General features: G+C 41.2%; 1 protein-coding gene across 4 annotated transcripts in view; it reads right to left on the reverse strand.

Moving 5' to 3' along the window:
• LOC127619191 (extracellular sulfatase Sulf-2-like) overlaps window positions 1-15,450 on the reverse strand; it is a 246,908-nt gene that overhangs the window by 62,223 nt on the left and 169,235 nt on the right. For all 4 annotated transcript variants that reach the window (XM_052091991.1, XM_052091992.1, XM_052091994.1 and 1 more), the window contains one exon: window positions 6,616-6,866. In XM_052091991.1, the coding sequence (XP_051947951.1) occupies window positions 6,616-6,790 (175 nt within the window). In that variant the 5' untranslated portion in view covers window positions 6,791-6,866. The remainder of the gene's footprint in view (window positions 1-6,615; window positions 6,867-15,450) is intronic.

Here is a 15,450-nt window from a genome sequence, read left to right on the forward strand (position 1 = left end):
GAGATGACTTTTCGGCGAGATACAGCTCCCTTCGTCACTCCCCGCTGATACCATTCGGCCACCGTCCAAGGCTGCAGAGCTGATATACAGGTCTGAGTCACTCTGTTCGGCTGGCGGCCTGTGGCCTGTGGTGTTTAGCCAATGCTGAAGCGGGCACATGCACAGTAAACCCAGCTGAAGTACTGCTGCGGCTGAGGCCATGTAACCTAACACTCTCTGAAATTTTTCAGAGGCGTGAGGCTGTTCATCTGAAATGACGCGGCTAGTCGCTGAACACGGCGCGCTCGCTGTGTAGATAAGCGAGCCGTCATTGCCACAGAGTCTAGTTCTATTCCAAGGAAGGAAATTGCCTGACTGGGCTGTAGTGACCTCTTGGTCCAATTGACTGCAAGACCCAGACTGTTCAGATGACTGAGGAGAACTGTCCTGTGAGACAGAAGCTCCGTATGTGACTGTGCCAAAATCAGCCAATCGTCCAAATAGTTCAGAATTTGCAAGCCCTGACTCTGCAGGGGTGCGAGCGCCGCATCCATGCACTTCATGAAAGTACGGGGTGCTAAGGACAGGCCGAACGGAAGGACGGTGTATTGATAAACCTGACCGTCGAAGGCGAATCTCAAGAATGGCCTGTGACGGGGATTTATCTGAATCTGAAAATAGGCATCTTTCAGATCGAGATAAATAAACCAGTCCCCCTGGTGCACATGCACAAGGAGTTTCCTGATTGTAAGCATTTTGAACGGTCTTTTTGCAAGCACCTTGTTCAAAACCCTGAGATCTAATATTGGTCTGAGGCCGCCGTCTTTCTTGGGGACAAGAAAATAATGGCTGTAAAACCCCGACTCGCTCAGTGAAGGCGGCACTCTCTCTATGGCCCTTTTGCACAGAAGGTTTGCTATTTCTGAACGAAGCATGCAGGCTGCTTCCGTGTTCACAGTAGTTTCGAGCACGCCCTGAAGCGGGAGGGCGGCGATCGAACTGTAGCAAATAGCCCTGTTTTATTGTGCTTAACACCCATTTGCATATCCCTGGGATAGCTTCCCACGCTTTGAAGCTGTAACGCTAGAGGGTGAATGGCCGAGTCGCCTGATTGCCGTACACAGCGGGCTGAACAGAATGTGTGAGCGCGCTTATTGTGCTTATGCATGACTGCTCGCAGACAGCAGGGACATGCTGTTCTGTGAGTGACTTCCCGATTGAGATGAATGGGGAAAGAGTCACATCTGTTAAGTGATGCGCGAGCATAGTCACGGGCACGGGACTTACACATAGAGAGGTGTTTGCTGGCCGTGTGACAGAGCGGGCAGAGAGGGGACGCGCGCACGGGCTCGTGGACTCTAACATTCGAGCGGGCTGTGCCCGCTTTATGTGAGTGTGCTCTGATAGGAACACGGGAAGTGTAATGCTTGTGTGTAGGGGTGAACACTGGATTGTGGGCACATTTTCTACACATAAGACATGTTTGCTCTCTGATAGGGACACGGAAAGTGTAATGCTTGTGTGTAGGGGTGAACACTGGATTGTGGGCACATTTTGTACACATAAGACATGTTTGCTCTTTACAAGATCTTTTTGTGTCGCCGTGAAAACGGCGTTTGAGTGCAGGCAAGCGGGTAGTAACACCGGCTTGTTGGCTGCTGAATTCACCACTGTAGTAGCCTGAGAGAAGGGGACTGACAGGGGCTAAGCTTTGACGGTGGTCCGCCGCGGCGGACTGAGCCGTCGCTTTTTCAACAAAGCTAGGAGGACTTCGGTTGTTCAGGTTTCAGCGCAATCTTAGGCCGAGGCCCGGGGGCGGCGGTCTGCGGCGGCTGTCTGAGCGCGATCTGGGGCGGCCGCCCTGTCGACGCTGGGAAGTCTGGCTTTGTTGAGCTGGGCGCTGTGAAGATCCTCGTGCAGGAGGCTGGTTACGTGGGCGGCCTGCAGAGGAGCTAGCGCGGCGAGGCAGGAAGAGATTCATGGCATGGGTGGCTTTCTGGACTTCCGAAAAACGGTCAACAATGCCACTTACCGCGGAACCGAAGAGACCGGACGGAGAGAGCGGCACGTTGAGGAACGTGGAGCGCTCAGCTTCTCCCATGTCGGCTAGCGTTAGCCACAGGTGTCTCTCGGTTACAGTCAGCGAGGCCATGCACTTCCCTAGGGCTTGAGCTGCAGCTTTGGTGGCGCGAAGGGCGAGGTCCGTCACGCTCCTTAGATCTGTAACAGCCTCTGGGTGCCTGCCTTTCTCATCCCATTCCCGAAGAAGGTCTGCTTGGAGGATCTGCAAGACGGCCATGGAATGCAGAGCAGATGCGGCTTGGCCGGCGGCAGAATAGGCGCGGCCAACACAGGCGGAAGTAGTTCTGCAGGCCTTAGACGGGAGCACTGGCTTAGACCGCCATCTCGCGGAGGGCGGGCAAAGGTGTGCTGCTACCGAATCCTTGACCGGGGGGATGGAAGAGTAGCCCTTCTCGGCGGCGCCGTCCACTGAAGCGAGAGAGGTGGAGACGTGGGATCGAATCCTGGTCGAGAGAGGCGCATTCCACGATTTAGAGAGCTCGGCGTGGAGTTCCGGCAGGAAGAAAGCAGCCGTCGAGTCTGTTGGGAGCCTGCTCAGGGGGCGGTGACCACTCGAGCCCGAGGCGGTCGACGGCCTGTTTGAGGAGGCGTATCAGTTCCCCTTCGACTCCGGCGCGGGTCCTGCTGGATTCCTGGGCCGATGAGGAGGCTTGTGACCACTCCTCGCTGTCCGAAGCCATGATGGAACAGCAGCCCTTGTCCTCCGCCTCGCTCTCCGAGGTGGCAGCAATGCGGCCGCTCGGTGGCAACTGCGCATCCCAGGGGGGCGGGGAGGGTGAACGCGATGCTCGAGGGAGAGGCTCCGGCGAGACAGTCGCTTCTAACCCCGGTTCCGGCAGCCTTTGGGAGCGGCGCTTCTTCCGGCGTGGCGAAACAGAAGGCGGCGCGGTGGCTTCGGTCCTGAGCGCTTCGAGTCGAGCCCGCAGGGTCAACATCGGAAGCTCCTCGCAGAGGTCGCATCCGCCTTCAACGAAGGCGAGCTCTGCATGCCCCAGTCCCAGGCAGAGAGCGCAGATGATGTGGCGGTCTCCGGCGCTGAGAGGGGTGCGGCATGAACCGCAGGCGCGAGGCATCTTTAAAAAGACGCCGTGCTTTTTGTGAAGTTCACTGAGGAACTAGTTTGCTTTAAAAGGATACGTCGCCGGATGGCGTAGCTCGCAGGATGGCTGAAGGTGGCGGCGGCCGGCTTCTTCGAGCGCTGTCCAAGCTTGCTTGATGCCCCTCGAACGGCGACGCTGCTTCTTGCAGTTTCAGAGATGCGAAGAGCTTCGCTGAAGAGATGAAAATCAGGGTTCCAGACTACTGAACTGCGCTTATATGCACCCTAGCCACGCCCATTCTGGCGGGCTTTGGGACAGTGAGCGCTGGCGCTCTCATTGGGCGCGAGTTCACGCAAGTTCGTCTATAGGCTGCAGCAGTTGCCGCAGAGCAACCAATGAGCTCGCTAGCTAGCCCGCTCAAGGTCTGCAGTTGCGGCACTGCGTTGACAAATGATACAAAATTAAGGATAATTTTTTGGCTTCAATATCTCAGAAAAGATTAATCTTTCCCGTAGCGTAAGCTAGCTTACGCAATACGAGAGAACCTCTCGTAAGAGAACTCAGTGCACTTTACATGCAATGGTCAGTATGGATGGACAATGCAAATCAGTATTCACATGGACAAGCGCTTTCCAGAGGAGAGGAGAGAAGAGGAGCAACATTTGCGTTTTGACAAAGTTAGATATGTTGTAAATCCACCAAAGGCTGAATAAGGAAGAGAAAAATAATTCATAGCACATGTCTTAATGCAGCTGCCGATCTGATCAGCTGCACGTGTATGGTGCTCCAATTGATTGTGACAGGTTAACATGGGACTGATATAAAAGACAGTGGGAATATTTGATCAGGCTATTAATTACTGAATTAACTTTTTCCTCCATTTAAAGATCATTAGAGCTAACATATTTACAAAGGAGAAAACTCGTAGCTTCATCCTTAATGGGTTTCCAGGCTTTACAGCTCTTTTGTTGAATTCTCGTTTCTACTTGCTCTTATGAAATGTACACATGCGCAACCGAAAATGGCAATGCTTATTAAATAAGAGTGGGGCAAAGGTTTAACCCTTGATTGTTTCACAGTCCGATGGGGAAAGGGGTGGCCCACTACTCTGCCCATTCCTCGACCGACCAGCCCACCAGGAAAAGTTCCAGTGCTCCCTATGGCCAGTCCATCCCTGCACCTCTTGACAATTTAGTGCCAAACCTTTATAAATTGTTAACTTGCCAGTTCTTTGGCATAGATGGGCAGGGTGTATGATAGTGTACTCATAACAGCATGAACTGCAGATTACAGGACATACTGGCTTTTGTGTTAGACAAAATATAAAACAGGGTAAATATATAATTCTAAAAAGGTTAGTTCATGTTTGAAGCTGTTATATGCACTTTAACATATAAAGTGAATTCCACATTACAGTTGTAAATAAAAGTATGTGAACCCTTTGGACTTAGCTGGTTTTCTGCAATAATTGATCATTCAATTTGTTCTCATCTTCATCAAAGTCACAAGTGTAGACATACAATGTGCTTCAGCTAACAACACAAACAATTATAATATTTTACGTCTTTACTGAATATATCCCAATAACATCAACCAAGCATTCTTGGTAGCTGTGGATTAGACCTACACAATGTTCCGAAGAAATTCGGGACTATTCTTTCTTACAGAACTGCTTCAGCTCAGTCATATTCTTAGGATGTCTGGTGTGAACGGCTGTCTTGAGGTCATTCCACAGCATCTCTATTGGTTTAAGGTCTGGGCTCTGACTGAGCCGCTCCAAAAGGGGGATTTTCTGTTTTTGAAGTCATTCTGTAGTGGATTTACTTTGATGTTTTGGGTCATTGTCCTGCTGCATTATCCAACTTCTACTGATCTTCAGCTGACGCACATCCACCCTGACATTATCCTGCAGGATATCTTGATAAATTTGGGAATACATTTTACCCTCAATGATGGTCCAGGTCCCGAAGCACCAAAACAGCCCAAAATCATGATGCTCCGTCCACTGTACTTCGCCATTGGGATTAGAAATAGGCATTTTCAATAATTTTGTATTTGAATGTTTGAGCTCATAAAAACGTAATACATGATTATTCATTTATTTATATGAAGTTAATTAATGAGAAAGAGACATTGTGAAATTATATTTTTTTAATCATTAAGGTTGCATCGCATCAACATTTCAAAACAAGCTTATAATGATATCTAAAACAAACAAATCTTATACTGTGTTTTTTGCTGAAAATATTTATAAAAGCAATATTTGTTTTTTTGTATAAGCGCAAAAGCATTTAAACTCATTTAAAGTAAAGAAAAAGAAATTGCTAATAAAATAAACTGCCACAATTAATATAAACAATCAGCAGCTTTTAGCAGAACGTAACCGAAAACTGGAACAAAGTGATTTTCAATTGTTCCAGAGTGAAAACTTTATTTGTAAATCCTGAAACTGGTTATAACTGGTTAATTTTGTTCCGATACTTTTTTCATGAAACTAAAGGCCAAAGGGTTTATCACAGAATAATTTTTGAATTACACAACTTGATGTTGCCCGAAAAAATGAAATGTGCACTTTGATCCTGAAGGAAACTGCTGCATCACACGTCTTTGCCTAATTGTCCATTGTGGATGTCGTATTTTGTGAATGAAGACCTTTTTAATAATATGTATGTATAATTACTACATATATATGCATGGCTAATTCAGATCCATGAAAAACATTATTTAGTGGACAGCCACTTCTAGGGAGTGTAGCCACAGTACAAAATTAAGTTTGTCTAACTGTGGACAGATGAATATCAAAGCTCTTCAAGATAACTTTGTAACCCTTTCCAGCTTTATGCAATGCTGCAATTATTGATCATAAGGCTTCTGAAATCTCTTTTTTGCAAAGCATGGTCCATGTCAGCAGATTCTGAGTGCCTTTTAGAAGTCAAAGTAGCCATAACCCACACCTCCAAACTTGTTTCATAAATTGGATGCCAAGTTTGCCAACTCCTGGCTCTAATGAACTTTTATTGACGTCTTTAGCTTAGAGGTTCACTTACTGTTCATGTTTAATGGGATGTGTTCAACAAATACATGAAATATTATAATTGTTTGTGTGTTGTTAGCTTAAGCACATTGTGTTTGTCTTTACCTGTGACTTTGATTAAGTTGAGATCACACTTTATGACCAATTAATGCAGAAAACCAGCAAAGTCCAAAGGGTTCACATACTTTTTCTTGCCACTGTAAGTCACTGTAAATTGCTTGGCAACCAGATATCCAGATGGAGAACATCCAACATTTTAAGTGTTAGTAAGTGTGAAAATGAGTTCAGGCTCAACTTGTGCAGTTGTTGGCTGTCATAACAACTCAAAGTAGTTAATGATAACAACGTAACTGACCACAGGTCATCACTTAATGTCATCTTCTCACTTGGTTAAGGCACTGTTAAAAGACGGTCATTGCGACTAATGATTTAATGATTTTCTCATTAATGATCCTACACGTGTTTTCAATTTGCACACACCCAGTTCAATGTCCTGGTCATCTGTGAGGATGAGGATGATGTTGGGACGGATGTTGCGACGGTCTCGCTGGGATCGAGGTTTCAGCCTCTGATTGGACAGGAAGATGGAGGCATGAGCCACAGCAACCACGGCCAACAGCACGAAGAGCCGGGCCGCCAGCCCCTGTGTCGCCATGGCCACGACCTCTGACCCCAACCTATGACCCTGTCGGGGCTCTCGCTCACACTACCCTGATCTCACCGTGAGGCACCTGTGGGGATAGTAGAAAGTAGATTAGGAAGAGCAATGTTGAACTGAACTCCAATAAACTTTTGCATGAATATTGCATCATCTTTGCAGAGAAATATCACTTCACTTGGGACTAAGGGTAATAAAACGACATGTATTCATTAGAGTGTTCCTGCTCTAAACACGGAGTGTAAATGTTCCCGTCTGAACACACTGTAACATCCACAACACAGTAGGGCTGTCTACAGGGCTGAGAAACTAAATTAGAATGTTTCACTGAAGTTAAATTATATTCACATTTTAAAGACATTATTTCAGATTGGGGGAAATCTAAAAGACATAACGATGTGAACATCATGTCTCCTATACCCACCAGGGGCACCCAATAATGTGATTGGCCTGAACGGGCTGTAACACCCTGTCTACACCGGATGTGTCCGTTGACGCGACACAGCAGCTTAAGGCTATTATGAAAAAGTATGACATATTTTCATGATTTTGCCTATGGCCCAACAAATCCACGGGCCTGCCCTGAGTGCTTGGCACACATCCACAATTTAAAGGCTCATTTTATTATACTAATGTGCATTTTTATCTTAAATTTGACTAATATTCTATCTTTCACACTGAACTTAATGGAAAACTAAAAAGTCGCCAAAGAAATTTCTCCATGAGAAAGTTTACCAAATGCTATAGATGCTCAATGATGTTGAGATCTGATAAATAGTCATTTTACGGCAAAAGTTTTTGTGAAAAATCTAATGTGTCTTAAGTACAGTACTGTATACTTTCAATCTACAACCCCAATTCCAAAACAGTATGAAAAATGCTAATATAAACAAAAAGGAGTGATTTGTAAATTATATTCACCATTTGCTATTGAAAGCACTACACATATATATGCATATATATATAAATATTCAGATTTATTTTTATATATTCAGGATTTACAAGTATATGTTCTGATTTAAATGTATATATTCCGGATATATTCTGATTTATATTTATATATATATTCAGGATTTATAACTATATATTCTAATTTTATATAATTATTTCATGTTTGGCCCTCCATGATATATATACACACACACACACACACAGTAGTGTTTCCATGTTTTATGGGGACTTTCCATAGACATAATGGTTTTTATACTGTACAAACTTTATATTCTATCCCCTAAACCTAACCCTACCCCTAAACCTAACCCTCACAGAAAACTTTCTGCATTTTTACATTTTCAAAAAACATAATTTAGTATGATTTATAAGCTGTTTTCCTCATGGGGACCGACAAAATGTCCCCACAAGGTCAAAAATTTCGGGTTTTACTATCCTTTTGGGGACATTTGGTCCCCACAAAGTGATAAATACACGCTCACACACACACACACACACACACACACACACACACACACACACACACACACACACACACACACACACACACACACACACACACACAGTATAAAGACACCTCAGATTGTTCAGGAGATGTGTGCTATTAATTAGCAGGACATTATAGAGATTTAACGGTGGGCTCTTTTGACCAAGTGCTCCTTTTTTCAACCAGTAACCAAACAAAAACCATCCAGAACATGCTAACAATCACTTAGCAATGCCCAGGCAACATCCCACAACACCCTTGCATTGTGACTCAACCTTTCCAGTTGCAAACACCACACAAGTTATCACACATTAAAAATGTACTTTCAATAACTTAAGATTTAAATACAATAATAAGAATCAATTTATCGATTATTGATCGGCACGTTATTTTATTTAAATATTTTTGAGATATCTATATATTAACATTAGCCGACATTCAAATTAGAATAAAATTAAAATAGATGTGACTGGTGTGCGGTCCCCTTTAATTTTCCCTGCCACTCACGCTTTACCAAAGTTGTGTTGAGTAAAATGTCTGAAGAGACAAAGACTATAGACCCTTTTCACAGTCCTGTTATGATGCGTTTATAAGAAGTGCCTTCTTTAACAACGTAAATGTTGCAACCTTTTTTAAATTTCCAATTTTAATTAAAGAAATGTGGCCTGTTTCTTTGTTCTTACTGCTGTTATCCAGCGCTGTATATTTGATCTTCTTTTGCAAAGTTGTGAAAGCGTAATCGTGGATTTTTTCTTTAGCCTTTGGAGCAAACGGGTCAGCAAAATGTAATGAGATGTGGTCCCCCATTCAGCGCCATTCAAGTTTAGCCAACTATGACGACTTCCACTTAGCAGCACGTGGACGTGTGAAAGGGGGTTATTGTGTAACAAACAGCCCTTTTTATATCACACTTTCCTTTTTATCTTTATATAAATGCTGATATATGTTAGTAATAATCGGGAAAATGTTCTGATTATCAATGCGTAAATAAGGCAACGATCTCAAGCCTAGTGTTCATCATACGGCACAGGTGATATCAAACCCCGAATCTCCCGTCATGAGAGATGATGAACTGTTAAGAATAAGCCGTGTCTCTCTGAGTTTGCATTATGCTTGCCATATAATCTGAAACTGGTTCAATTACAGAATTAGGATCATCTGGGGTGAATATGCACACACACACACAGGGTGTCTAGGGTAAGGCTTTTATTGAGAGACAATGCTGTTTCATGCCCTGTAATCATTTCTTAAGCATGAATAATTTAACAGGATGGAATCCCCTTCTCATCTGCTAATCTGTGCTTGAAAATAAAACCCCACACACTGCTACCCACCATGAGCTAAATACACACCCCACACACACAGCAGGATCTTATCTGGAACCAGGGGGGTTAAACAGGAAAGGATAAACACATGGAGGAGAGTCAGACAGTGAGGAATCAGGCTGAGTTGAAGAAGTGCAGTTTAAGGTGGAGAACGTGAGGATGTTTCGGCTTTGAGAAATGTTTCTAAGCTCTGATTCAAAAGACAAACCCATGCAGAGAACATCACTTTCACAGAATTATCACAAGACAGTGACTCTTTAATATTGTAATTCTCTTTGTCCTGATATTCCAGCTTCTGTATCAAAGCAACTCATGTTGCTCGCTTTGCCTTCTGCTACAAAGTGTGTATGCATGCGAGACTGTAGGTGTTGTTGACTAGATACACAGAGGAGGAAATGATGTCATACATTTGACAATATACTGCCAATTTTAAGCAAAACCTTCTGGGGTGAAATCACTAAACAGACACCTTTGCATGCTGCATTTAAGTGAAAAAAAAAGTCAAATTCATTTGCTGTTGATTTAACGAGTTAACCCTTAAACGCATACCTCATGTCTTTAGAGACCCCGGACCTCATTCCACCCCCTGTAGCTCATCCATTTTTTGGAGTTGTGCCCAAAACTCTTCAGTATTCTTCAGTCTATCTCTTATAAATAGTGACATACAAAAAATTCCAAAATTGCACTTCCATAAATGATCTTTTTTTTATTTTTTTATAATTATTTCATATGTATTTAAGTTTATAATCACAGGATATTAATTTCTGTGTGTAGGCCTATTACAAGATAAATGAGTACAAGATTCATACAAATAAATACTATATCATGTTGATTATATGTGCAACAATGAATTATCAACAGTGATGAATTATCAGTGTTTTATATGCGTATATGCATACATAATAATCATGTTTTTTCTTACTCAAGGTGGCACTGATGTTTAAGTGATTGACATTGCTATTTGACGAAGAAACAACATTGATAGCAAGTACAACATATGCAAAGTATATGACAATTGTAATTTGAGTGTAGTACTGAAATACACATAAGATACATATAAGTTACACATACATTACACGTTTTTTTTTTTTTTGGTCCGTTTTTTCTTCTTCTTCAGACTGTGATGAAAACTGACTGATCAAGAGCTTTTATCATTTTCCAGAGTCACTGCAGCTGCTCAATCCACCTTGTTGGTGGCGCTTATAAACTGGCAAACAGCGGCATAGGATACGCAGCTGATACACACCCCTGAAAATGATATATATATATATATATATATATATATATATATATATATATTTTTTTTTTTTAAATAAATAGTTACAGCTCATGAACCCTTTGGTACTGCAAACATAAGCATTTTCTGTTTTTGAAAGTCTGCTTATGGTATATTGTCTTAATGTACATTATTCAGTATATCACTGCGCCTGTTATACACTCACAGCATTAAAATTAGCAGCAAGCTTCAGCAATTTGTTTGCACCAAACTGGTAGTAAAATATCCCATAAAAAAGGCTCTCTTGTACTGTAGACAAATGAATTGCTGAACCACACTGCTATTTTTATTGCACGGATAATATAAGAAAATATTGCAGCATATTTTAATGATATAAATACATGTGGAATAATGTACAATATTCCACATGTATTTATATTACTGTACCTTGTGTTATATTATCTAGTTATTAATCCAGACATTAGCCAATATAAAGAGAATGTGTTTCACTCGCATACAATAACAACAGATTATACACTCCTCAAAATGCATCAACAGCATGGAAAGAACACAATGAAACAGTTATGCCAAATTAGATAAATAAATGCTTTAACAGCATTCGATATATTGATCTCCAGCATTGAAAGCTGAGCAGGGCAGCAGACTGGTATAAATGTTTGTAGAACATTAACAGCACCACCTACTGTACAGGGGGTGAAACAGTTATTTGTTATATTCTCTACAGACTCAATATGAATAGACCTTCCGTCAGAAGTTCGTCTCAAAAAATCAGCATGGATTTGGAGCGAACAAGGCTTAATGTTGTGCTTTTACCACTTGCGGAAAACAGGCAGTATATGGAATTTTATTTTAAGTAATGTTTGTGTACATTTTCTAGTGATGATGGCAGCAGTAATTTGTTAAATGTCCCTGAGCTGCAGTGGTGAGTCTGTACAGTTACTTCAAATATGCCAGATCGTTTTTTAAGTACAGTCCACTGCTTTTTAGCTTTAAAAGCAGCGCAGACCCAGAATGAGAGCCGGTTAAACAGTCTACTGCGTTCTCCACAACCTAGCACACAGAACTGACCCGTAAGTTCGGGAATTGGTTAATGCAAATTACATTAGGAAGAGATATTTTAAGCGGGTTTGCTCCGTTACTGAATTTGCTTAATTCCTTTAGTGAATTGTGTGCTAAGACAACACATATAACAATGCAATAAGTAGACGCAATTAATTATTAATTCATATATTATTAAGTGGCTGGAGTCGTGGTTTAGTTGTTTGCACACTTGCACACACTGAGCCGTAGTGACCCCACTTCAATAAAAACAAAATACATACTTGTTCAGTCCCTCAGAGAGTCTGTAAAGTAAACGTTCTCTTTTTTTTAATACAACAGCACACAGATGTCAATCTATGCTTACTCAAACTGCCTGAACTAACTCATAAAACAGACTGCTCCAACATCTTGCATCGACACACAGATGGCAGTATTTCTTTAATTACTCTTCAACACAGAACTACATGACAGACTGTACTTTCAAAAGTTAAACTACTCACATTTACAGTGAAGGAGATTAAATCATCACTGTTAATTTGATTTGATGTGGTTAAACAACTTATTAATCATCTCTAAGTATGTTGACGACAAGCATATTTCCATTTATGCATTAGCCTACAAAACTGACACCTGTAATGTGTTTCCTTGTGTAATTGCCAGCAGAGTGCTTAAAATCAGGTAATCTTGCAGTATTCTCATGCCAAGTCGGTATTATGCCTCCCACAAAGCATTTAAAAAGAAGAATGAAAAAACAAAGTGAGAAAAAAGTGTTGGGGAGTGGAGCAAATAGACACAGGTCTCTAAGGAAATGCAACACAAACCCTTTAAACCCTCAGAGAGACTAACACAGCCACACAAACACTAACTCAATCCCTCATGAAAAACACATGAATCCACATACTGAAAAAGCAGCATATAATATGTTTGCAATCAAATACAGTTCACAGAACACAATTTACCTGTCAAATAAAATCAACCGATGCAGAATGCGTAAAATAATGTTATTCTCCACAACACCAATAGAGTATTGACGAAAATAATTCTCTGTGAGGAAACACTTACTCTCCGTTGGGCTGCATGTCATTCCAGCACAATGATTGGAAAGACCCTTCAGCACCATCAGAAAAATGGTCAGCAGGGAAAGAATTATTATGACACGTCACACTGACATTTGGCAGGTTGGATCTGGGCCATCAAGGTCCCTATAACATAATTATATCTAGAATGACTGGAAAACATTATATTTGAATGGATTCTGGGCAATAATGAAGCACATGACAGAGTGTAATAGTTAGCTTGCGATTAGTCATTTACATTATTTAATTTTCGCTCTATGAGGTCTTTGTCTCTCTTATTATATGGTATGGATGAAATTAGCTTAAGGAACTTCCAGGTACAAACAGTTCACTGACATTTAAACGTTAATTTGTTGATTTCTGTCTGTTTTTATTCGTCTATCATATAATATAGCAAGATATTAATTAATCTGAGATGGTCCTCAGGACACTTGAATCTAAGAAGATTCTCAAGTGGTTCAAGTGTTATTCCAGAGCAGACAAGTGACATGTCTTTTGTAGACCTTATTTAGGATGACTATTTTCACAATGGATAAAAGAATACTGGAGCTATAGCAAAGTCCATCATACATTCACGTGTACTCTCATTCCCTTGAATATGTATCTCTCTCTCCCCTCTCGGCTTTCTTTTCTGCACAATTTACAGTGTCTGCATTCCTAGAGATTTCACACTGGGGCTGCTTTTGTCGAAATACAATATACGGATACGCCCGACTCATAACCAACCGAGAGCGAGACCGAGAGCCACTTCTCTATCGACAGTCCTCACGAGGACTATAAAGACAGGAGCTATACTATACAAAAGAACAGGATATACTGAGCAATCACTGTTGGAATAGAAATTGTGAAGCTTTTTAATGCCAGAGCAACATTATCAAAACAGACAGTATAAACTGATAAAAGCTGTTGAAGGTAGTGAAATTAAAAAATACATTTAAAAGAAATAACAAACAATCTGATGTAATCTGATTTTTTTTTAACCATATCTGAAACTGTATTGTGTCTGGATATGGATTTAAATGTAAATATGAATTTGACTTATTTAAATATGAATTTGAAATTGAATTTGTAACTGGATTTGGATTTAAATCTAAATTTGAATTTGACATTTAAATTTGAACTTGAAATAGAATTTTGACTTGGATTTAAAAGTAAATCTAAATTGAACTCAATTGAATTTCAATGTAAATGTAAATTTGAATTTAACTTATTTGATTTTAAATTGAATTTAAATGCAAATTTGAATTTGACATTTAAATTTGAAAGTAAACGTAAATTCGAATTTGACTTATTAGAATTTGAAATTGAATTTTGACTTGGATTTAAATGAAACTCAAATTGAAACTCAATTGAATTTGAATGTAAATGTACATTTAAAGCTTGAATCGAAGAGTTAACATGCAAAAAAAATAGTACAAACCAACAGAAATCATACAAATATGGATAAAGAGAAAGACCACCACTCCCAACAAAAACAAACTTACTAGCCTCAATTGAGCAGAATCTGGGTTAATGTCCAGTCCCTCAACAGAGGCACAAACCCCCAACTTAACTTCCAGGAAAACACCTCTCTCCACTCATCCCATACTATTTTAAATCTCTCTCCTTTTCTCTTCTCTCACCGTCTTGCACTGTATCTACCTCTTGTTATCATTATCACCACTCTATCTCTATCTGCTTTCAAACACATGTCTCTCATACTATCTCATTCCCTCCGTTCTGTGAGTACCTCATGATGTCGATGTCAGATGCCTCTGTCTCGCTCAGCACAGCTGTTCATCCCACATGGAGGTAGAAATATCCAGATATGGAGTGTAAGAGCTACGGGACCATCTTAATGCAATTCTTGATAACAAGATACTGTGGTAACACTCCTCTTTTCCACACACTGCACTCACTCATCAGTCTCTGTAGGTCACTGCGCTGTAGCTATATCCCTCCCTCTCTGTTTCTCTCTCACGGTTGCAGTCGCTCATGTGCACTCCACTTTCCTTACTTTGCTTCTCCCCCTACCAGTCTCTCTCTCTCTCTCTCTCTCTCTCTCTCTCTCTCTCTCTCTCTCTCTCTATAATTCCATTCCCACTCATCTTTGGCATCTAGCCTCTTAGGATTGATGTATTCTAACCTTGAGCTTTACTGGTTTCAATTTATTGTCCCTCTCACCCTGTCCCATCTCCTAGAAAGGGTTAACGGAGCATCACGCCGTAACAGAACTGAGGACAAGGGTCCCATCTGCGCCCTGTTTATGCTTCACCAACCACACTGCTCTGCATACGGGCACATTCATTTACATTACATTATATTAACAAGCACCTCAAATGAAAGCGCACTGCTATTTATATTTACATGAGTTTTAAATGAAAGCCAGCTAGATTTAAATTTAGATGAATCATTGCAATAGCTGCTGTTTCATTTGCAGCAAAACTGCACTTATATTTACATACTGTAGCAATGATTTCTGCACGCAGATGGATGTGATTTGTATTTGTTTGCATTTATTTGCTGTGTTGCATGTGAAGAAGGGAAAACAAGGATTTATG

The sequence above is a fragment of the Xyrauchen texanus genome, chromosome 25 (genome assembly GCF_025860055.1).
Source record: "Xyrauchen texanus isolate HMW12.3.18 chromosome 25, RBS_HiC_50CHRs, whole genome shotgun sequence".
Taxonomy (NCBI): domain Eukaryota; kingdom Metazoa; phylum Chordata; class Actinopteri; order Cypriniformes; family Catostomidae; genus Xyrauchen; species Xyrauchen texanus.